A 24,535-nucleotide genomic window follows, 5' to 3' on the forward strand; every position below is an offset into this window, starting at 1 on the left:
ACCACCTTCCTGTCGCCTACACGGCACCAGCTGGGTGTTGACATCCCCGCACAAGGAAACGTCTTCAGGAAATCCAATAATGTGTACAATCGAGATCATCCCAGGGAGGAATTTACTTTGCTTATTTCCTTAACAATGTCAGATACAATTAATGTTCATGTACGATGAGGTCAACCGACTCGTTTTGTCCAGCAAGATTGCGTGTTTCACAAGACACCGGATGTTGTTTTGAAAAATGTCTTCCTCCCATCTCATTTATAAGCTAGAAAACAGAATAATCTACGTATTTCTATGCAGAAAAGGAAATGTGCAAGAGTGTATACATTTCTTTATTTGTCTTTAGTTTCTAGGAAAGACCATTTTTCTTTCTTTTTTTATATATTTTATTGACCAGAAGCAATATATGGGATATTAAATACTACTCAAAAGAAGTTAAAGAACACTTCTTTGTTTTATATGTTAATCTGTAACAAATGTTATATTTGGGATAACACTTTCGCAGTTAAGTTAAGTTTAAATCTGTCACCCCACCCCCCTTATTCAGTCTCCAATTAGAGCAAGGCCATTTTATTAATTGACTCGATGGATCTTGCACACCATCACCTAAAGCTTGCTGGAACACGTTGTTGTGTGGCTACACTAAACAAATAGTAACAAGATGATATATCTACATGCTACATTCATGATAATATACTGTCCGTCTCGTATGATAGTGACAAGCATAAAAGCGCCCAACACAACTGTCGCTATTCACAAGATCTCCAAGCTCAGCCTAGCAACATGGCTGAATAATTGAACATATCTCATTTCAGCTATCTCTTTTCTTAGAATTAGGAAAATGAAGATGACGTATAATCAATTATTATCTCAAAAAGACCCTGAATGATTATGGTAAATTTAACATTATCAACTATTACAGCCTCTAGGGAAAGAATACAATGAGAACATATTTTGCTCAATGTTAACGGGAGTCTGTGAAAAAATAGTGCAGGTTAAAGATTGTTTTTCCTGTTATATTCTTATCTAAGATGAAGTGTAAAATTTATTATCTAGCAGCATACAAAGGACAGTAGGATTACTTTTGTTTTACCCGGAGATAATTGGGTCAGCAAGATGACGGTATTTTTGCTGCACAACAAGCATCTAGATCAGACATTCAGGGACTGTGACGTCATTTCCCATGCCAGTATTGTCAATTATTTCCCATGGTTGATATCATGTACGTATTCCATATGGTGTATATATTACACCGGTGTCATCATCCATTGTCATGTTGTTCAACAACAAAAGAAGGTGTTAGTCATGATCTGTCAGGAAGTTGGGAACAATCAGCATCTGACATTCTGCCATTACTGACATCTGACAGTGAACGGTTTATGACACTGGACCTAGAACTCAACACACACAAAAGAGATATGACAACATTCTTTATAAACTTGTCCTCATCACTTTTAAGGCTTAAGAACATTTACCAAGTGAAACTGAATTTGATAAATTTTATAGAACAAAATATAATTTCCACAAATATTTTATCGTTTTTCTGTTCCCCCTTCAGTGCTTCTGATGATCCGCTGATCAGCAACATTTAAAATTGCGTTTTGTTGAATATCAGAGATAAGAATTTTTATAACTGGTTGCTTAAACCTATTTACTTAGCTTTTAGGAATGCATAATTTGAATATTACAAGTAAATAATACAATACAGTAATTTCAATTTATTTTCCATTTTAATTCATTTTTGCTATTTTGTTGTTTCAATATATAACGATAGTTACTGGAATATATCATTGGACTGTTTTAATATATAACTAGTTCCTGGAATACATCACTTGACTATTTTAATATATAACTAGTTCCTGGAATATATCACTTGAATATTTCCATATATAACTAGTTCCTGGAATATATCACTTGGCTATTTCAATATATAACTAGTTCCTGGAATATATCACTTGGCTATTTCAATATATAACTAGTTCCTGGAATATATCACTTGGCTATTTCAATATATAACGCACATCATTTGCCTGTTTCAGAGTTCAGGCTGCCCTACATGTGACCTGACAATGCAGCCCAGCCAGATTGCATCAGTCTAACAGCTGACTTGAGTTACAATCAGGGTTTGTTTTCAGTCTGGGGGCTGTGGCAAATAAACTCTCAGTCAAAGAACTTACATGTTCCACATGCTACTAAAGCTTGCCAGAGGTCATGTTCAATACAACAAACTTAACATTGCAGGAATATATTTGTCTATAGTAAACACAAACAATCATGTCCAGTTGTTTGCCTAACAGTTTTTTTCCGCCTATATCAATAAATGTATATATTATTTACAATGTCATTCACGCCAAATTTTCGACCAGTAAAACAATCCTATTGTGTTGATGATTATGGGCCTTACAGGGTTCCATTGTTTTCAGTCATGTGGATGAAAATGCATAGCAACAAGTGGGTCTCCCTAGCAACAAGTTTTTGACCCAGTTCCCACACTCAGTCATATGCATGCATATGTAGTCTGGTTTTAACCCTAAATATGCCAACCATAGATTTTCTTTTCTAAAAACCTAACAGTCCTAACAGGCCATTCAATAAGTTGTCCCTACTTCCTCATTCCTTCTCCCCACCCCTGTCGCCACCCACCATGAATGCATACCCTCTCTTACACCACACTCTAGACTTGCACCAGTCTCTAAGACAATAATTAGTAGTTTAAATCATAATCTCTAGATTATGTAAATAATAAGAACAAGTTGTCCCTATAAGAGATAGGAGTCACATATCTAGACTTGCTTATTAGGAGGAAAAAATTACTACACATCAACAGACTTTTCTTTCAGTACAGCTTTGGAGCAAGGCTAACAACACTCCTTCCTGATACTGATAACCCTGTCAATTGTTCATTCCTCAAATGAGGGTAGGGGGTGGGGGGATTCCCCTTACATATTTAAATGTGTCATAAAATTCCCAATTTAAACCCTTTGCATCAATTCAAAATTTCTTCACGTAAAACTAAGACATATGTCAATGGTAGTATCTAGTATTAATGATTTATTTCAGTGTTAACATGTCATGATAAATTAACTCTCTTCCACTGAACTCCACCTACCTAAATAATGTCCACGTACTCCCACCCCAGTAGATGGACTGTATGGTTGATAGTGAGTCACGTCCCCCCTCCTTCATCCCCCCCAAATAAGAGTCTGGGTAAACAGGAGTTTACCTACAGTAAAGAAGAACCGGAGAGTCAACAGACCCCGGGTTCACAGTGTGTGACTTATACTCAGTCGCACAGATCTAAACACTCATCAAGTCCATTTGGGAGGCACAAAAACAGCTTCTGGGGCCCACGGGTTAATCTTAGGCTATTTAAAGGTCCCACTATCAATGCATTCAAGTTGAAACGTTTTTACACAATTATCGTACACTATGACTGCAATAACATCAGATATTGAGCAATGTTGAGACAATGCTATCAAACATGTCACCTGTAAACAGCCCTACAATTATATATTCTGTCCTTATTGTATCCTCATCTCAGGGCACCATAGCCTGCAGACAGGGTCGAAACTCTCACCTCTAGCAAGTGTCTTATCTCATCTTGTGTGTGATCATTGCCTTCAGCATCAAGTGTCCTCCTGCCCCATGCCTCCCACCCCCCCCTCTTGCCTTCTCCATCCCTCCCCCCTCCCATAATCTCAACCCATTGGGGACCATAAGAATATCCCCTTCCACTAAAACATCCCCAGGAATGAAGACATATACTCATGGAAATAAATATGGGCCCATTTACCAATAGAGGCATTTGTTGGAAATGATTTAAAAGTGCCGTGACAAAGATTTGGTTTCAATTCCCCACATGGGACAATGTGTGAAATCCATTCTTGCACCGCCCGCCATGATTTTGCTAGAATGTTCCAAAGAACGACACAATAAACCACTCACTCACTCCAGTATATATGGGGTTAAGATATTAAGTTAACCTAAGTAATTTATTGTGTGACATTCCATGAAAAATCAGTAGCAATATTCTACAAACAACAAAATGTATGCCACTCAGTACTAAGCACCAATGAGGTACATTCTAACAATGTCATCTTTATAAGCACATATAAGATGAACAGAAACTGTTTTGTGACTCACAACAACTTATATTTCGATCTATTTTGTTGAAATAAAGGTGTTATGCTTTACAAAGCTGTAAGCAATATCCATGTTTACAATCAGTATATCAGCTGGCTGGTATCTTCAGAATTCAGGTCAGTGAAAGTACAGATGGATGGCCATCTTGAACTCTACATTCCCCCTATCCCAAACAACAAGCACAAATTGGGTCAAACTGACAGATAACAGTTCAAACCAGGATGCACCTCCACCGGCTACCCGGTTTCATCTCCATAATACTCGTCACAACTCAACACCCGGGTATGTTTGCATACATCCTTGATATCGTCCGGGTTTTCACACAGACCATCCCACAGTTGATTGTGCAAACTGACAATATAAGCACACACAATTGTGCAATTTGAATTGAAAAGATCTTTGTTATATGTACCCCTTCTATCCCAGCCACCCACTTAGTCTTTTTGACTTCCTGTTGTAACAAAAAAAACTTTTACCAATGGACAATAAACCCACGCCTCTCATATCCTCCCATATTTCAAGCCCATGGGGACTCCAGGTTAGAATAGGTCTCAGCAACCAATGCTTCTTGTACATGGCGACTTGATAGATTCGGTGGTCAGACACGGTCACTTGGTTGATTGTGTGTCAACCACTTGGTTGATTGTGTGTCAACCACTTGGTTGATTGTGTGTCAACCACTTGGTTGATTGTCTGTCATCGTACCCCGATGACGAAGCTTGCCGAATGTGGTTTCAACAAGAAACAAACAATCCAGAATCTCATCTACCTGACCTGGGTACTCAACATGGATAGATGATCTCTTTTCCCCCAGTAAACGTAAACAACCTAAATACACCAAGCCTGCCATCCACTACAAGTGATGGACTCCAGGTGTGACACTAATTCTCAGATGCTATTCTTATGCTCCAGTTCCATGTGTAAACACGATCTGTCATTGTCATTATGGATGCCTAGCCATCACAGAACACCTACTATCAACATGAAACACCAAGACATGAGTAGTGAATACCATGATATACCATCATACCATGATATATACCATCATGCCATGATATATACCAGCACACCATCATACCATGATATATACCTGCATACCATCATACAATGATATATACCAGCATACCATGTATACACCATCATACCATGATATATACCACAATGCCATGATATATACCAGCACACCATCATACCATGATATATACCATCATACCATGTATATACCAGAAGATGCCATATATTCCATGATGTCCCACATTCCATAAACCATGATATACCAATGTAATAGTAAAACATTGTATTCCATAATTCCATGATATACCATGCTATACCAATGTAATGATAAACCATCATATTCCATATGCCAAGATATACCACGTGCCAAGTCATGATATATCAGGTACACCATCAACTATCATCCTGCCATGTCAACCTCCTATCCAAACCCATCCATCCCCACCCCATTCCAGGGCCAGCAATTCTAGTTCCGGCTGATAACAAAACTCTTCAATGACAACACAAACATGAAATCAGCACAACAAAGGAAATCCTTATTCCAAACCCTCAACACTTTGTAAAAGACCCTGAGATAGCATCTCCACTAGTCCAAGACATGTGTTGCTGGTTCCATCAACAAGTGTGGCCTCCATGCTGTGTGTAATCCTATCTGCAGTTATCACCAGGAGGTCAGGTCTAAGCCCTTCTTTGTCTCCTCTCAATCTCGGATGTCCAGGTCCAGACCTCTACACATTTTGGTCAGGGAATTCATTTACTTTTTCACCAGATAGAGATACAAGTCATGATAATTAAGCCTCAAAAACTATACCACCCAAAAGAGTGAGTGAGTGAGTGAGTGAGTGAGTGAGAGAGTGAGTGAGTTAGTTGGATTTAACGCCGCTTTGAACATTATTCCAGTTATATCATGGCGTGTCAGCTTAATGGGGGAGGAAAGCCCGAAGTGATGCAGGTCTCAGATGTTTACCACTTCGGTGAAACACATGAGCACGGGAATGGTGCTGACAAACCTAGAAACATAATTGGGGGGAACCGGGATTTGAACCCACAATCAATGGTTTCTGGCGTGCCAAAGGGACACTGCTCTGCACAGCTAATAGCGGAGCCTCCACCCAAAAAGACGTTAAAGAACACTCATTTCTTTCTTAATACAGTCTACTATCTATCATGCCGTGACAGATTAACTACAGTAATGTGGAAGAATCAGGTGTTCTTTAACTTCTTTTGAGTAGTATATATTGAAACAAGAATTCAAACACGTCTGTAACCAAGAATCTTTTGAAGCATCAACATCGACTTAGTGTTATAGTTAATTCCCAATTTACAAATGTTACCATGGTTACAATGATGTAAAATTTTATTCAAGATTGTTAGTCATGTTTCAAAGCATGTTGTGGTTTTGTTGGTCTTGAACATGAGTTCCCGTGTATCAATACTTGTGTACTACACATAGCCACGTTATAACACAGCAAATAGCAAAGTGCCCAATCAGCAAAAATGAGGCTAGTATTATGCCTCATGAATATTCATGAACCGGTACTGCTATCAGTTCCGAACTTCAACTTTTAATTCCCTCCCACTCTTCAACACCTGTTGCAAGGCAACAAAGAGACATATTCCACAGGGCTGTTATACGAATATTCACGTTTTGACATACGTCATACCTATATATCTATATCTCCACCTTTGATGTTGCACAAATTTATCATCACCGAAAAGATGTAAACTATCCACACAGAGATAGAGAGAGAGAGAGAGAGACAGACAGACAGACAGACAGTGCCTGGGACTTCAGCACAACAAACAATATAATACTTTAACCACTAGGCTACCCAACTTAATACAAAAATATAAATGTCCTTAACATAATCTTATTGTAAAACTGACTACAAATCATCTACAACAATCAAAATTTTCTAGACAGAAATCATCACACATTTTCAAGAAAGGCAATGATAAAATTAGCAATATTACCATTAAACAAGCCTGGGGATTATTTTCTATCAGAACTCCACAATGCAAGTTTTTTCTTACATTCAACTCAGAGGATGTTTTCATTGAAATAGATTGTGACATCACTGCACATCAGCACTGATCAGAGAACCAGCGTTTCCACATATTCAGAAACAATCCAAATTTCCATCGTTTATGCGTAACCCCTTTATCCCTGCTGGAATTATTTAGAAATCATTATGTATGAGATTTTTCAGATGCATGCCATTCTGGAAGTTTGAAATATATGAGATTAGGGCCAGCACTGATTACAAACACACCTGCTCCCTCCCTGCATGCAAGGTGGAGGGGAAGTACATGTGTGTGCATGTACAGCCGCATTCCTGGGGTGATCATCCTGCACAGGGAAACAAAACTATCTGCAAAATGTTCTATGATTGTACCTGATTAACACAGTACTCAATAATTCATGCCGAAAATCACTATCTGCATTTACAACAACAAATAGCTTGTTCTATATATATAGAATTGTTTTATTGTTCATGTACACCCAGCAGGGAGAGGAAACAGAAACAAACTAAACACATTATACATTATGACATTATTATACATTAACGATAATAATGAAATACAATGTCAGAGTATATAGTAACAGCACAAGTAACAATATTTGGCTGTTGTTTAATGTACACTCAGCAATATTCCAGCTCTAAGATAGCGGCTGTAAATAATCAACTCTGACCAGACAATGCAGTGATTGATATTGTGAACAACAAATGATCAACGTCAATGACCTATTTGTATCTTACAAAATCATGTATCACCACCAGAATTTAGTTGTTTCCCCACTCAGAGGTGATATTCCTACCTCTCAGATCAATACCCCAGGAAATATACAACAAACAGGGCACTATATCATGGGGCGCGTTTTCCCCTGACTGGTCACTCTGCCCCAATTGCAAACTGTCAAACTCATATTGATTCAAATGTTTAGATTATAAACTATAAAATTAATGATAGAAAAAGACATTTGTGATCAATTTGTTACCAAACAGACTGCTGGTTAGCCAAACACTGTCGGTGTGGTGACACTTATCACAATTCGCATCAAGAAGGAAATCTGTTCTAGAAGAGAAGCACAGTGACAGTTGGATTGTAGAGTCTGCGATTAAGTCTGAAGTGCGAATAATGTCACCAGGGAGCACTGCCATGCGACCAAAATATCTTGCAATTTATGTTAGAAGCAGCAGCTTAACCGGAAATCAGTAAATAAAAAATCATGGCAATACATTCTAGTCACACATATCCTTCATTCACTCAAAAAATGTTTTCATCAACATCAATTATTTCTCTGTAACAATGACAACTGTGAATGTGTTAACTTGCTTTGTTAAACCAGTTGAGTATGACATATCTATCAGATATATCAAACCAGACAATATGATCAGTTTCTGTCCTAGATGTCATGAATAGACAAGTAGATACGAGTGAGTGAGTGAGTGAGTGAGTGAGTGAGTGAGTGAGTGAGTGAGTGAGTGAGTGAGTGAGTGAGTGAGTGAGTGAGTGATGCTATTCAACCCAAACACTAAATACTTGATTAAAACTTAATAGTCTTAAAGATAATGTGCTGATTAACAAATGAAAATAGCCTCCTTCAAGTATGCATATTGTCATCCTGTTCTTGCTATCAGCCCACAACTGCCATCTATTTATGTGATTATCATGACTATCTACAGCTGATTGCCACAGGAGACACCAAACGATTCATACAGAGAGAGAACATGTGTCTTTCTTAAGATAAACATGTGTTTTGGCACCAACCTATATACAAGTGTAACCATGGTAACAGACTAATAACAGTAATAACACCAAGGGAAAAATATCCATTGTATGATAAATTTCTGGTGAACATGAGCATAAATCTACAGTAAAATGAGGCAACTACTCTCTTTACTCACTACTCTCCCCCCCACCCCCCCACCCCCACCCCAACACAAACCCCCACCCCAGCCCACACTTCCACCAAGTCTTTGTTTTGAGTTCTGCTCCAAGCCTGTAGGTGGCGCTGCAAGGGTCAGCTGGTGCAGGCACTGCAGACACAACATCCCGCTGCAATCTTCGACCCCTGACCTGTGCACTGTGTCATGCCGTTACACAACATGGGGCCTGAGAGGAGGGCAAACTCCAGAGTACCTGGCAGTCCATGTCAGCCTCACTCACACACTGGTCAGAACACTTCGGAATACCATCCCCTTCCCCTCCCATGACTACACCCCCCAATCCATGACCCTGTCTGCTCTACAGACCCTGAAACAATCCCTTAAATACATTGCAAAGTCATTTGGCAAATCCAGACCATTATAAGTTTCAAATAGCGATCCCTTTGCATATATTAAAAGACAATTAAGCCAAGAGATTTTGAAATTTTCCATTTCCAAGACTAACCATCTACATCCCCCATCCAAAAAAACACTCCTTTGCAAATGGAGGTACTAATAAGGAATGTTGATTTTGGCAGAACGACACCCAAACTGATTTCCTACTCTGCAGCACTGATGGGGAAGCCCTGATGTCACAGTTTAAGTGTCTGGATATCTCCATCTACAGGCAACTGTAAGAAAATCACCTTGTGGGGTTTATGTGTCACAGTGATTCATCCTTGCTGGTGGCCTACATGGTACATGGTTCACGTCTTCTGTGCCCACTGTGACATGCACTCAAACAAACTCTTCAACAAAGGAAATCAGCAGTGGGGTAGCCTCGTGGTTAAAGCGTTGTCATGCTGAAAAACCAGGTTCAATTCCCCACATGGATACAATGTGAAGATCATTTCTGGTGTCCCCAACCGTCATATTGCTGAAATATTTCTAAAAACATCATAAACCCCATATTCACTCACTTGCAAATGAAATCTGTGCCTAGTTTAATGATAATACTTATACAAATTTAATATTTGTAAAAAAAGATGATTGTGAGACACAAATTATTGTGGGACAATTTCAAATGCAAAAATATTTTTGGAGGTACTGATGATCTTAAAATAACTTTTTATTCACGCTATAAGCATGATAACAATAAACTAAAATTGATAAAAAATATTTGAAAAATTATCTTTCTGTGTGAGCAACACCTGGTATGTTTACGAGCAATGACTGCTGTGCTGTACCCATATTTCACGCTAATACAGACATCAGACTGATCCCCTCAAGGGTAAAATGCATCACGTCTTGATTCATTGCCCTGCCTCAGGTCAGGCCCTGCACCTTAGGCCCTCCACCTCAGGTCCTCTCAGGTCATGCCCAAGCAAGCTCCACAGATGGACTACAGTTCCTATCTGGATAACTACCCATCTAATCATGATAAGATTGAATATCGAGGCAGATAAACAAGCCTTTGACCTGTTTACATGTAAGGTACTGCGTATGTCCAATCATATAATAAATAACAAACATGCTGGTTTGTTAACTGAGCACATATTCACCAACCGGTGTATATGAGGATTTATACCCTTGACATATTACACTGTCTGTCATATGAACAAATTAAAATTGAAAATCCAAACATTTTAATATCCCACACTCTAAGATTTGAGTACCGAGTTTTAATACAATGTATTCAGTCAAAATGCAATGATGCATTAAAATTTCTTATTCTTTGTATTTCATTGGGCAAGATTTTCTTTAAATATATGAAAAAAGCTCACCCATAAGGCTAATAGTCTTGGTTCTCAGGCACTGCCCACATCAGCATAAAGTTCATTGCTCATTTCGTTTAAGTTTCCATTTTTTTTTTTTGCATTGTGTTTAAATATTTGTATTTTTGTATTTTTTTAAAAAATGGAAATAAGAACAAAACGTGCGGCAGACCTTATGAAGATGCGGGTGGTGCCTGAGAACCAAGCCTTTTTTTTTCCAAATACAATGACAAACAGAAAGAGAATAAAAAGCGACCCAATATTTCCTGACATCAAAATCAAAGGTCATTTAACTCACACTTCTTCAGGTGAAACAAGAACAGAGTAATAAATCATGAGGAAACAAACACACAGTTAATCTGTCTAGCTGTGATCCATGTCATCTGTCAATCACGCCAACCTACAGCCCATACCACATGCACATATGCCCCAGGACTGACTAGACCAATACATGCGCTTGTCACAACGTCCCTGCCATGAGACCAGCTCTCTACACATCAACTATCTGATGATCTGCGTGATCAAAACTCGTTCTGTCAGCTAGTACTTTCTATCATTCTGATACAAATCTGCTGTCGCACACCGATAAACAACCGATAGTATGTCATATATAATACCCTAGCTCATATATTATATATCCCACGATGTACTAGAATATACTATGTTTCTATGGGGATAATGTATCATATGTCATCTGGATATGACATGCTAGCGTGTGGTATACCATACCTCATGTATGGGGACAGTATGTTTTATATATAGATATATATCCTTGTTCACAGAATATATTTTATTTTACCTTTTAGTCTTGAATGTAGTATGACAGTATATCTACCGAACCCATCAAATAAGTGACTTGTCTTCATAACATTTCATTATTTGACATGCTAATCAATCATACAACCCAACAAAAATGAATCAGTTAAAAGGTCACTAAATGAACATGTTTATTTGTTGGACTTTTCCTCTTAAACATCATTAACTATCTCAACATTCAATAATTAAAAACTCTACATACCCCATTACAGGGGCGGTTGGGTAGCCTAGTGGTTAAAGCGTTTGCTTGTCACGCTGAAGACGCAGGTTCGATTCCCGACATGGGTACAATGTGTGGAGCCCATTTCTGGTGTCCCCCGCCGTGATATTGCTGGAATATTGCTAAAAGCGGTGTAAAACCATACTCACTCACTCACATTACAATCATGATATTAAAAATAAAACCAGGTATGAATTATTCCAAAATGACTTATCTTCTAGTTCAAAAGGCGAAGTAAAGGGCTTGTTAATTCAGCAACTACATAACAATCAGCTCATGACTTGTAAACAAGAGAGCTACTTCCCCATCAAACAAGGACTGCTCGTTCAAATAAATATAAATGTCTTCCGATATAGGTGCAGATGTACAGTAAACAGCTTGTTGTCCAATTATTTGTAGTGTGGTCATAACTAGCCTTCATCACTCTCACTACAAACAGTCTTTGTTTACTTCATTGGATCACACAAATAAGCTGATGACACTTTGAGGATCTGACTTGGTGCCCTTGTTGACCATAGGAAAACAAATTAAATATATCAATCAAATATGTTAACTACAACAAACAATATAGAACACTGGTTGAATCCCTTGCTTCAAGATTTGGGTGAAATGCCTTAATCGGCATAATCAGATCGGCCAACTGTGCACCCTGTAACTACACAACCAAAGGGTATGTTACGCCACCATAGTCAGGAACATTCATATTTCTTTATTTACACAAATTTCACAATTAAAGGCCGAGTAGTATATAGACATAAATTGCGGTGGTTCAAACAACCCAAGTTCTTGGTGAACCTAACCTTACTTCATAACTTTATATTCAACTGCTTGATAAACAATCAACAGCTTTAATAATACTACAGTATAATTCTAAAGCTTACGTTATAAGAAACAATGAATTTCAATTTCATTTATCTTAAATATGGCTAAACAAATGAACACTTTCTCAGATTGTTGTTTGAGAATAAAGACTTCAACCTTGCCGACATTAAAACAAACACTTCAATGTTAATTTAATCTGTAAATCAAGCAGATATTATAAGCATTTGCAAAATCAAAATCAAACTGACAATTCATGTTACTTTTTTGTCAAGAGGATCAATAAAATACAACTTGTCGTGAAAACTTAATAAAACCGGGTTTATTAATGCTTTAGGCTAAATGCATGGACAAAGATAGTCGTTATCTCAGTGAGCGGTCCACCCCTCAAGGTACAATCTCATTCAACTCCTCGAAGAAGATAAAATTAAAGAAGACATACCCATTTTAGAAGATTGATCGAACAGTTATAAAGTGTCTAATTTGTAACCACGATCTTGACAGGTGCATACAATACAGCCATAGTGGTTAGGAAAATATCACATTCTTATCAGTTCATGTCAAGCTAATTTTCTTAAACAGCATAGCAATACACCTAATCTCTGTACATTGTCATGGGATTTTCAGGTAATAAACAAAATGAAAGTTTGGATTAATTAGAATTTGACTTTCCAATATATATTGTTCCTATATTGATAGGTATTGGTGAATGACATCTTGACATGCATTATTACTTAACATGAAACGTGATTGAACACAACTGTTCATGTTTTGATCCGACTCTGCACTCAATGCCATTAAAAGCGGTCTCTAAATCTTAGGTCACTAAACTACATGTAATTTACATGCATTTAATAAAAGAAAATATATTTCAAAGTTTGAGACACATCATACCACCCCAAACCCAGAGAAATGTAAACATTCATGAAATATACTCGCAATTTTTTTAAATTCATTTTTACTTTTTAAATGAAATACACAACTTGATAACAGATTTTATTTTGCATGTCTGTTGCCTCCAGCAGTCTTGGAAGGCAACATCAACACCAATATTCTGGAGAAAACTGTTAACAGGTTGTGTGCTGAGTGACCCATCTCATGAATATTCATGAGGTCAGAGTGAAAGTAGTTCCGGCAAGCAACAGCTGGTTTGTTCCTATGGTCAGTATACCAAATCCTGCACTAATTACTGCCCGGTGGTCAGCTGGGATCGTGTCCAAGTTTGCAGCTGTTCTAAATTAAAGATGTTGCCGATTCTGGGAATTAAATTTAACTTTTATTTGATATTAATTTAACCAGGACAACCTGTTGAGCTTCCTCATTTGACACCTTGGTGGCATTTTCATCCTTGTTACATAGGAACCAGTAGTCACTATTCATCTTATTCAAGGAATAATCTCGTATTATGTATATTATTTCCTTTTAGCTCAACACTACATTTATTTGCCAGAATTACACTGATGTCTGAAGACACTGCTCAAACTGTTGTTCTAGTCTAACTAGCGATAATAAATGAATAAAGGAGTAAACATATTTCATACGTTGGTTCCAAATAGTCCACCATTTTCCTAACAGAAAGACCACTGTAAAATGTCTGAACACAAAAACTGCTTCCCAGGCAGTGTTTGAAAGTTACAAGATTGCCAGGCTGCCATCAAGACCCACAGACCTGAGAAGCTGCAGGTCCTGACTCAACCATTCAGGCCATACTTAAAAAAACTGCAGCTGATTGTGACAAGTAAATCCACACGTTAATTTACTGCAGGCCATAAGCACCCCTACAAATGTGAAACTATGGGCTGACTTGAGCTCTACCTGCAACAGGCCTACGGGCAGGCACTTACTTCCAACTCTGTTCCCAGACGACTGTCGCTCATAAAAATTCCTGCAAACTATATTTCTTTATTTGTTTAGAAAGAAAATGACAACTGTCTTGGTATTTCATTCCTTTGCATTCATGCAGAAACATATTGTTGTCAAGCTGGGTGTTCTTTCTGATGCAATTCCAGTATGTTTTGATGAGCCATTTCAACCACTTTCAATCATGATTGTACTGCAACCTACATGTGCCAAATTTATAATGCCTGTACAATGTTTGCACCCTGGCCCATGAGGGTGTTTTGTACAACATATTCTATGTAATTCTACAGTCTGCGAGTAACATTCTTTCCAAAGATGTCGCATGTTGACATTGATATTCTTGCAACAGTATGTGCCCCATAAGAGGGCTGGACCACAATATCCACACCTCTACCATCCTCACAGCTGTTGGGGCTCCATTGATTCAACTCTTATATTTATGACTTTCTGGATAAGCTATCAGCATCTGTGTCAGCTGCAGAGAGGCCATTCCAACAAACACTAGCACTGACCATGTCTGTCGACCTCTGACCTTGTGACCTGTGGCCTTCCTCAGCGGATCAACAAAGACCCATCAGGAGCAACTTTTCACTCAACTTGAGAAATTTGAAGCTGAGATTGAAAACATGAAATGGATACGATGACAAATGCCCAATATGGGAAAAGCCCAATAATTAGAAACAGGCAACTTTGGAAATAACATTAAGAGGTATCTATTTCGTTTATGAAATTTTGATGTGGGCTGTACTGGGGTAATAGACACCTTATATCCTACTAGTGCACAGATTGTAAAATAACTAGATATTTGGGGTAATACTACAATGTATACAACACTAGGAATAATAAATTTGTTTACAATACTAGAGCATTATGATCATATACACCACTATGTTGTTCTGAATATGAATACAATACTAGTGTGTTATGAATATATAATCATACTAGGGCATTATGAACATGTACACAATACTAAGGTACTATAAATATGTACACAATACTGGTAATAATAGTCAATATATGCTCCATGATGACCCCTTGTTATCACAAAGTTTGTAGCCTTGAGAATTACATCATTCAATCTTGCGAGCTTATTCCCACGCTTAAAAACATTCCTACACCCAATACTACCCACTTTTTTACACTGTGTTGGTTCAGCTTCAACCAATCCTATAATGAAAGCTTGAAATGTGACATTCTTATTGGTAGATATTTGGGAACAGTTGAAACCTGACACTGTCTCCAAGCTAGTAAACCACGATTCCCTGACTTGCTTGGCCAGCAGATTTACAAGTCACGATGCAGCCAGACATGGATACAGGCATGGTATGGGAGAAAGTGAAAACAGCTGATGGAGACAGCCTTGACATTGGACAGAAACCTGTTGGTTTCTCCAGAACTAGACAAGCTCTTCTGTCACTCCGATAGAAGGGTAGTTCCAACATCTTGACCTCTGGACAACTGTATATCCAGTGTTGTGTAGACTTGCACAAGTCTCTAAGGCAATATTAGTAGATTAAATCATAAATCATAATTGCTAGATTATGTAAATAATAAAAACAAGTTTTCCCTATAAGAGATTGGAGTACTTACTGTCCATATATTTAGACTTGCCTATTAGGAGGATAGAATAACTACACATCCATGTACTTTTCTTTCAGTACAGCCTTGGAGCAAGTCTAAGTGTTGTGCTGAGGGTCTACTTAGGGGCCCCTTGATTTCTGAACTTCCACACACTGAGACACTACATGTTTAGGGTTGGATAAATAAAACATTCCTTTTATAGGATCCATTTGACAGTATGTAATGCATAACTGTTTAAAAATGCATTTTATTCCCAAGACCACAGAAGTCTATACCAATCAAACATTAAACCTACAACTACAAAATCCAGGCTATACTGCTTCGTTCTACTATCAAACATTCACTGGTTTCCTAAATGTTGGATAGAAGAAACAGAGCAGTACAAAGTTGCAGCTGTAAACTACACAAGAATAGTGAAATATTCTTTCATTAAACAATGTCTCTATTCCTATGAAATATGAAAGGGACCAATTCTTATGAGACGACTGTAAACAATGTCAGAGCGTGGTGTGCCAGCCTTTCCTAGCACATGTCCTGAACCGTGGTCGATACTCAACGCACCAGCTATATCCCTATTCAGATGTCCACTAATTAACAATGCCACTGTATTTTTTATGACCTCTCCGCTAGAGACATCCCAGGTAAGATGAAATCAATGAAGTGTTCAATACACAATGCAGCCTAAACCCCCTACACAAGTTACAACCGACAGAATGATTTCAACAATATTTGAATTCTTGCTGTCTAATACACTGGAACGAAACTAGAATATTTATTTAAACTGTTATCCCACAGTGTTCTTTATGAAAACTACCTCTAACTTTAGTTAAAATGTTGGGTTTTTATAAATGTTATCAGTGATATTTACAAAACTTCCATTGACGTTTCTGTTAAATTGTTTTTAAAAAAATGAGATAAAAGAAGCCCTGACTATGAATACTGTGTAATATATTTTTTTAGTCACAGAGGTATAGAATGTACTTTTCCAGTCCCTATATATTAATGAATGGTAGGCATCGAGTTGTAAGAGCTTTTCCTTCTTCTCAATGTTATGATAGATGATATGGGTATTTTAACAACACCTAATATGTATTGACATGGCACACCAAATATGAAATAATATGAATTTCATTTAAACATACAATATGTTAAATGTGAAACAATGTAAAAATCAGGTTTGCCAATTTAAAAAATGCACTACTTAAACCATTCAAGGAGGGACCAAAAATGTTGATGGAATATATTTAATATTTCAATCTTTCCAACTTCAAAAAGCCACAATGCAATATTCTGTTAAATATTGCAGTTTGCATCTCACATAAGATGCTTATTTCTACGTCTACATACCACCATGTGAATCGAGTCTGTATCACTGTCAAAATCCATATTGATATCCATTGCACCTTTCAGTCCACAACAGCACTAACAGAAAGTCCCTTAAGCAGGCAGCATCCTTTATATAAATCCCCTATTCCTGTATTGTTTTATGACAGTGGTCAGTAGTCCAGCCAATGAAATGGTCACTGCAGACTGGTAATTAACAGTGGACAGTCTATAAAGGCTGTTACATTCCAGCCATAAATTGCATATAATCACTAAACAATAGCTTTAAAGGCACCATACCATTCTGGCAAGATAGACAGTAAGGATACACACAAAAGGATCAATCACCACTCCACCCTAAGGGGTCAGGTATTAAGGACAGTCTCCACCCATGTGTTACGACATTATAGCCCCCAGGCCAACTGTTACACTTCAGAGCTGATAACAGTGGACAATGAAAAGATAAACATTATTGTGTGTTACCTATAGATAGGTATGAGACAGTTTACTGTTTCCATGTCTATTAAGAACAGTGATTGTCTAGCAGTACTTAACTTTCAGTGGGTCAAGCTTGACAACAACTTGTTTGTGTAAGGTTAGATTAACGTGTTGATGTTTTTATTGGTTCTACAAACACTCCATGACATTTATAGTATGTTTTGAAAACTTTATTTTCACTTACTGTGTAGATAATATACACCTTACAACTTATCTTACTGGAAATGACAAATTAAGAAATTTCAGAGGGGGGTGGGGGGAGGTGTATTTGAAAGAGGGGTTGTGGGTGGGAGGTGTTGACAAGGACCTATGATAAGACTCCAGATTAGATCACCACAAACTTTCCATTCACAACAGTTATTGTGACAAGTTCAAAGTTTATACTGCTATGGGTTTCAAAGTCTGGTACTTGTATTGCCAACCCTATGTTAAGTACCTTCAATACAATAGTGTTATGGAGTTAATCTTGCTAACTATCAGTTGGTCAGACGCTGCTGTAGTTGTGACCCCAGTGATAACAAGATGACACTGATTACAGGGTTAAACTCCATGACAGTGTTGAGATGCTTCCTACATCTAATTCCCTGATCAGGAACTTGCTGTAACTTGTAAACATTCTTCCTCAACTGAAACCTTTCCCAGTTCAAATTATAACATAACAAAATTGAACCAAAAAGTCCCACATCCTATTCTTATGAAGCTGTATATTCTATAGTATAGTTAAACATATTGTTGCATTAACAAAAAAGTATTACTGGTGTTTTAAAATAACACCCAGAAGTCACTAGTGTGTTTGTGTGATCATCTCTTTACATCCTCTATTATTTGTCTGCTATAGTAATTAACAAAACAATTAGAAAGTCTGCATGTTAATTACAGCACATGGGTGTCAGTGGGACACAATGTAAAGTGATGAATTATTTACAATAATGTCAACTGTAGCTATAAAAAAAAGCAGCAACGTTGTGAAGACAGTGTTTATAATCAATTATTCCCGACCCTGAGATAAAAACTAGGGACAGTTTATTACATTAATCATTATATTTTATATCATTCGCTGAAAACTATCATTATTTTCCGTGTCACATATCAATCAAAATACCTTCGGATAATTATCCCAGAATTTATTACACATACAGTTACATTTAATTCAACATAAAACCAGCGTGTTATGAGATGTGGTCAATTGCTCATTTTTCAAATTGCACATAATGAGCGGCATCATTTTCGATTACTCTTATAATAGACTTCTTATCGAAGCGAGTTTGTATGGGTCTATTTATGATAGACGGGTGCTTTCACACTCAAAGTACTCAATATTGCGTGACCGGAGAAATCTGTGCGTTGCTTTTTTAGATATGCATTTATATATGAGGGACAACGCCCTGCGTGAAAGACGGGGTATGTAAACCCCATTGATGAAAGGGGGATGACAACCCCTTTGGAATCACGTCCAATACAATAGGAAGACGGTCATGCATGCAAGCCGCTTTGTAAACACATGGGCGTTCCCCAACTCGCGCTGGCTTGTCGTCGAGCTATCACATGGCCCATGTTTTCAACACAATTTCTCGTTTCAAACAACACACAACTACTGACATAAACTAATACCCGTAATGTACAAGAAAACCACCCGGCTAGGCGATTCTGGTGTGTTTCGGTGCCAAATTTACCCCCCAAAACGACGTTTGTAGAAAACATATGGAAGTGTCTCATAAACCCATGCCCGATTTCATCATAGCTTACCATAGAATGGGTGTTGAACATATCGCTGTCAAGAAAATCTGTCATGTCCGAATCCTCCATATCGCCAAGTTTGTGATCAGTTCCGTAGAGAACGTCCATGGTCGGAAGTCCCTGAGGTGACCACTGGTCTTGGAGCCTCAAGGGATAGTCGGTGCCGGCAAAACCCTCTCAAACAAAATTCCACCGTCCTCTCTCGTGCTCGCTGGGCGAATTGAAAGGCAGAACCGAAGCACACACTTGAGAATATACATCCGCGGAGGCAGACTGTTGCCCAAACACCAGTTATTGGCTGAGCCCGACAACCTGTGGCCGCATTGATCAGACTTCACCTACCGGTGGTTTATGCATGGTTCTGTGGATATAGCTCTGAACAAACAGTACTACGAGCTAGCTGTAAATTAATTTAACTGTGGAGTTTCCGTAAATAACAGAGCTAATGCATATGCATATCAAGCAACCAAGACCCGTAAGACACGTTAGTATTCAACATATTTCAGCCAATCAGAGAGCGGGATCGCGGGAAACCTATTCAAATAAACCCGGTCACATGACATAACAGGGCTATATTTAGTAACAATAGTATTTCTACTCCACAATCACATGTTCAGTGTTTTGGTTTGGAGAACCACATGTTCACTTTGCGGTCAGAGCCCAGGCGCCCCCTGCTCAGATAAGGACGCGCTGCACACTTTGTTGAGAGAGTGTTTCCGAAAGTTAACTTGTTCACTGACCCACTGCTGTTCTTTCAAGAGTGGAATGATATTATTCACAGTTGTCGCTTTCCTGTAAGATCGTGGCTTTCACTTTCAGTAAAATGTGATTTCCAACGTCCCTCTCCCAATGTCACTGTTGGTATGTGTATTTAGAGTTACCATGACAACTGAACACACCATAACGGGTTTAAATATATTCATTGACTAATGTTTAGATATTTGAATAAATATAATAACAAAGTATACACTTAGTGTTTGTTAAATATATAGGACTCAACTTTAACGGAGCACATTTGAACATTTTGTGTTTGATAGATATACGACTCAACTTTTGATGTAATAATCAGATATGTCAGGTATATTTTAATATACACTTGACATATGAGAACCACGGAAAGATAAATATATATCTCTATCAAAGGTGGAGCCGTATATAACTTACATACAGTGTTATGGGGTGGGCGAATTTTAATATTTATTCATTCACTATGTATGCCCGTGTCTAATGTGCATGCCAGTCCCTGACCGACATTAGCAGTCTGTTAGGACGGATGAGGGGCACCTCAATTAATATTCAGGTCTTATCTTTTTTCACGACACTTACTAATGATGTTGAAAACGCATAATATCGGCAATGCTCATTACAGATACAATGCGATGGTGTGTTATATCATTCCTACACCCAGCGAAGATCCGGGACAGAAATGTTCTTCAGCAACCCATGCTTGTAAGAGGCGACTAACGGGATTGGGTGGTCAGACTCGCTGACTTGGTTGATGCATGTCATCGTATCCCATTTACGTAGATCGATGCTCATGGTGTCAATCACTGGATGTTCTGGTCCCGACTCGATTATTTACAGAGTGCCGTCATATTGCTGAGTGCGGCGTTAAAGAAACAGTATATGGTCGTACTGCAAAGGACACAGTATTATTAGACTACGTGCATCATGTTCTCATTTGTAGCGTATATATGTAGGCATTGCGTTACACGCGTCCCAGAACCCAGCATGTTACAGCTCATGACAGAGGAACGTCCCCATTTCCCCTGTCGATAATTACAGATGGACGCTCGCACGCAGACTCTGCTCACACGCAAATCCGCACCGTGTATCAGAAACAGGTTGGCTCTTAATCTAAGAAAAGTGGTCATAGATCCTTCTTAGTTATAGCTGCAAGGTATACTAAAATATACTACATGTATGTATCGGGGCTGTGGGGTAGTCTAGTGGTGAAAGAGTTCGCCCGTCACGCCGAAGACCCGGGTTCGATTCCCGAAAAGGGTACAAAGTGTAAAGCCCATTTCTGGCGTCCCCCGCCGTTATATTGGTGAAATGTTGCTATATTCACTCACTCACATGTATCACAAACAAACAAACAAACAAACAAACACCCACATGTATGTATCAAATGCTACATGTTCTTGGGGAAGCCAAGCGGGTAAAGCTTTCACTTGTCACGACAAGGACCCGTGTTTGATTCCCTATACGGGCACACTGTGTGAATTTTATTCTTGGTTGCCCCTACATATGCTTGTATTTGCTAAAAGCGCAACAAAAACATACTCACTCACCTTTACCACTGTTCTGACAGACACAAATAGTGGATAACAACTTCTTTATAATACTGTAATAAAGAAGTTGTTATCCATAAATTGTGTCTACCTTGACATCCTCCATATCTAGGAACAACTGATAAAAAAAAATCAAACTCTGTTCTGTTCTGTTATAGACAAGCCCCCCCCCCCCCCCCCCCCCCCCTCCCCGGTTGCTGTAAATAACGGTGGTTTGATGCGATCTATCGATCGCTTCACACATCATTTCGCATTAATTAATGTAAATCGTATTGAATGAATAAAATTAATAAATTGTTTCAGATATACAGTGAGCACTTATAACCAGATGACGTTATATCAGGCTTGTATTGCGCACTTTAGTACAGATTTGATGACTTGGTATGTTCGGGGTTAGGTGTTCCGTGCGTTACGGTAATGTCAGTGTTTTGGGAGAATACCTCCCATCAAAACTAATTGTGGCGTGTATTACGCGCATCCCCCTCAACTCAGCTGTGGTTTCTTTCTGTTTGTTTTTTGTTTTGTTTTACAAAAAAAATGTGGCATGGTATCTCAGTGGGTTACCACATAACACCAGTAACACTAGAACACACGCACGCATAAACACACACATGCACGCACACACACGGACAAATACACACGCACGCAAACACATACACAGAGACATACACACACGCACGCACACAAACACACAAGCACGCACGCACAAACACACACACAGACAAACACAGAGACACAGACACAGAGGCACGCACACAAACACACACACACACATACACACACACACTGCATGTACTTGAACACGTTGACGTATGTCTCCGAGACAAGATCCACCCGTCACCAAGCCACACACACACGCACGCACGCGCACACACACACACACACACACACAGGTACAGACAGACACACACAGACAGACAAACACAGAGGTACATACACACACACAGACACAAAGACAAACACAGAGGTACATACACACACAGAGACAAACACAGAGGTACAGACAGACACACACAGACACACAGACACACAGACAAACACAGAGGTACATACACACACAGAGACAAACACAGAGGTACAGACAGACACACACAGACACACACAGATGTACAGACAGACACACACAGACACACAGACAAACACAGAGGTACATACACACACACAGACAAACACAGAGGTACAGACAGACATACACACAGAGACAAACAGAGGTACAGACAGACACACACACACAGACAAACACAGAGGTACATGTACAGACACACACACACACACGATCCACCCGTCACCAGGCCGATTGAACTTTAAAACAACAACTGAGCAATATTATATTCTCTTTTATCGTTCAGTGGCTACCCGATCTTTATACATTGGGTGCATTTTTAATGAATGTTCCCAATTTAGCAAAGGCGTTGTGATATGTCATGCATGTGTTAATGGTTTTGTATGTGATATGTTTGTGTTCTTCTTGGTAGCGACAGAGACAAGCACATGTTACACCGTGAGACGGCTGTACTCCAAGATTAGGCCCCATGCATATGATGAAACTGTCTCTATCATGCCACACGGCTGTCAACTGTAGTATGTATGTAATGGTCTTCCAAACCCAGGTCACGGGGCAAGTTTAAGCTTGCTGCTTTTTTTGTTGAAATATTCGCTTCAGATGGGATCTCGGCAGATTATTTCTATAATCCACTGATAAAGATCAACAGTGGCCTACAGGAACTCCACACAGCCGGTGGTACGTGCGAACCCTATGACCTATAGACCACTTTATAACACGTTGTGTTTGTATATAATATTATATATGACATTCAAATCATAGGCACAGTCGGCTAATATACTGTGCGGAGATCATGCTGTTTATTGCGCGTCATAATCGGACACAAGCATTTGTTTTTAGTATTTATATGTATAATCCTGGAGCCCTGATACAGACAGGAGCTTTTCCCAGGAAAATCTGAAGCTCCTTGGAATGGAAATTGGGATTATACATACACGACACCAGGTTTTTTCAGTACACTTATTCACACTAACCTCACACACACACACACACACACACACACACACACACACACACACACACACACACACACACACACACACACACACACACACACACACACACACACACACACACACACACACACACATAGGTATACCTATATACCTTTATAGGTATACAATGCATAAATAAAGACATCATTGCAGAGTATGCTATAGACAATAACCTTATACATGGCGCAAGTTGGTTTTAATGGATTTATGAATTTAGCAATGTACATAGCTTGAAGTTGCGCTCTAGTAGGTGAAACAATTTGGCTTCGTTTGGAGTCTCCCAGTAATATTTATTTATGAACTTAATTCTACTAAAACTTAGGACGCACTTACAGAAACTGATATTCATCTTCCATAGCATCAACAGTTTTCTGATGACAGTAATCACAATATACGGAAGCCTTTTAGGGCCATTTTGTTTCCTTGAAATTTCAAAATACATACTAAGTTGAAATTTCAAGATACATACTAAGTTGAATTTTTTTATGATATTAACTTGAAACTTCATCTTATTATCTTGAAATTTCA

General features: G+C 38.6%; 1 protein-coding gene across 3 annotated transcripts in view; it reads right to left on the minus strand.

Annotated features, from left to right (window-relative positions):
• The window catches only part of LOC139473618 (cyclic AMP-responsive element-binding protein 3-like protein 1), a 34,363-nt gene extending 14,315 nt beyond the window's left edge, over positions 1-20,048 (minus strand). For 2 of the 3 annotated variants that reach the window (XM_071256290.1, XM_071256289.1), the window contains exon 1: positions 19,665-20,048. In XM_071256290.1, coding sequence (XP_071112391.1) covers positions 19,665-19,763 — 99 coding nt within the window. In that variant the 5' untranslated portion in view covers positions 19,764-20,048. The remainder of the gene's footprint in view (positions 1-19,664) is intronic. The other variant, XM_071256291.1, reaches the window with a different exon arrangement.
• Between the last annotated feature and the right edge of the window lie 4,487 nt (positions 20,049-24,535).

This window comes from Haliotis cracherodii, unplaced genomic scaffold, assembly GCF_022045235.1.
Source record: "Haliotis cracherodii isolate W230 unplaced genomic scaffold, xgHalCrac1.p SCAF_3, whole genome shotgun sequence".
NCBI classification, from domain to species: Eukaryota; Metazoa; Mollusca; class Gastropoda; order Lepetellida; family Haliotidae; genus Haliotis; species Haliotis cracherodii.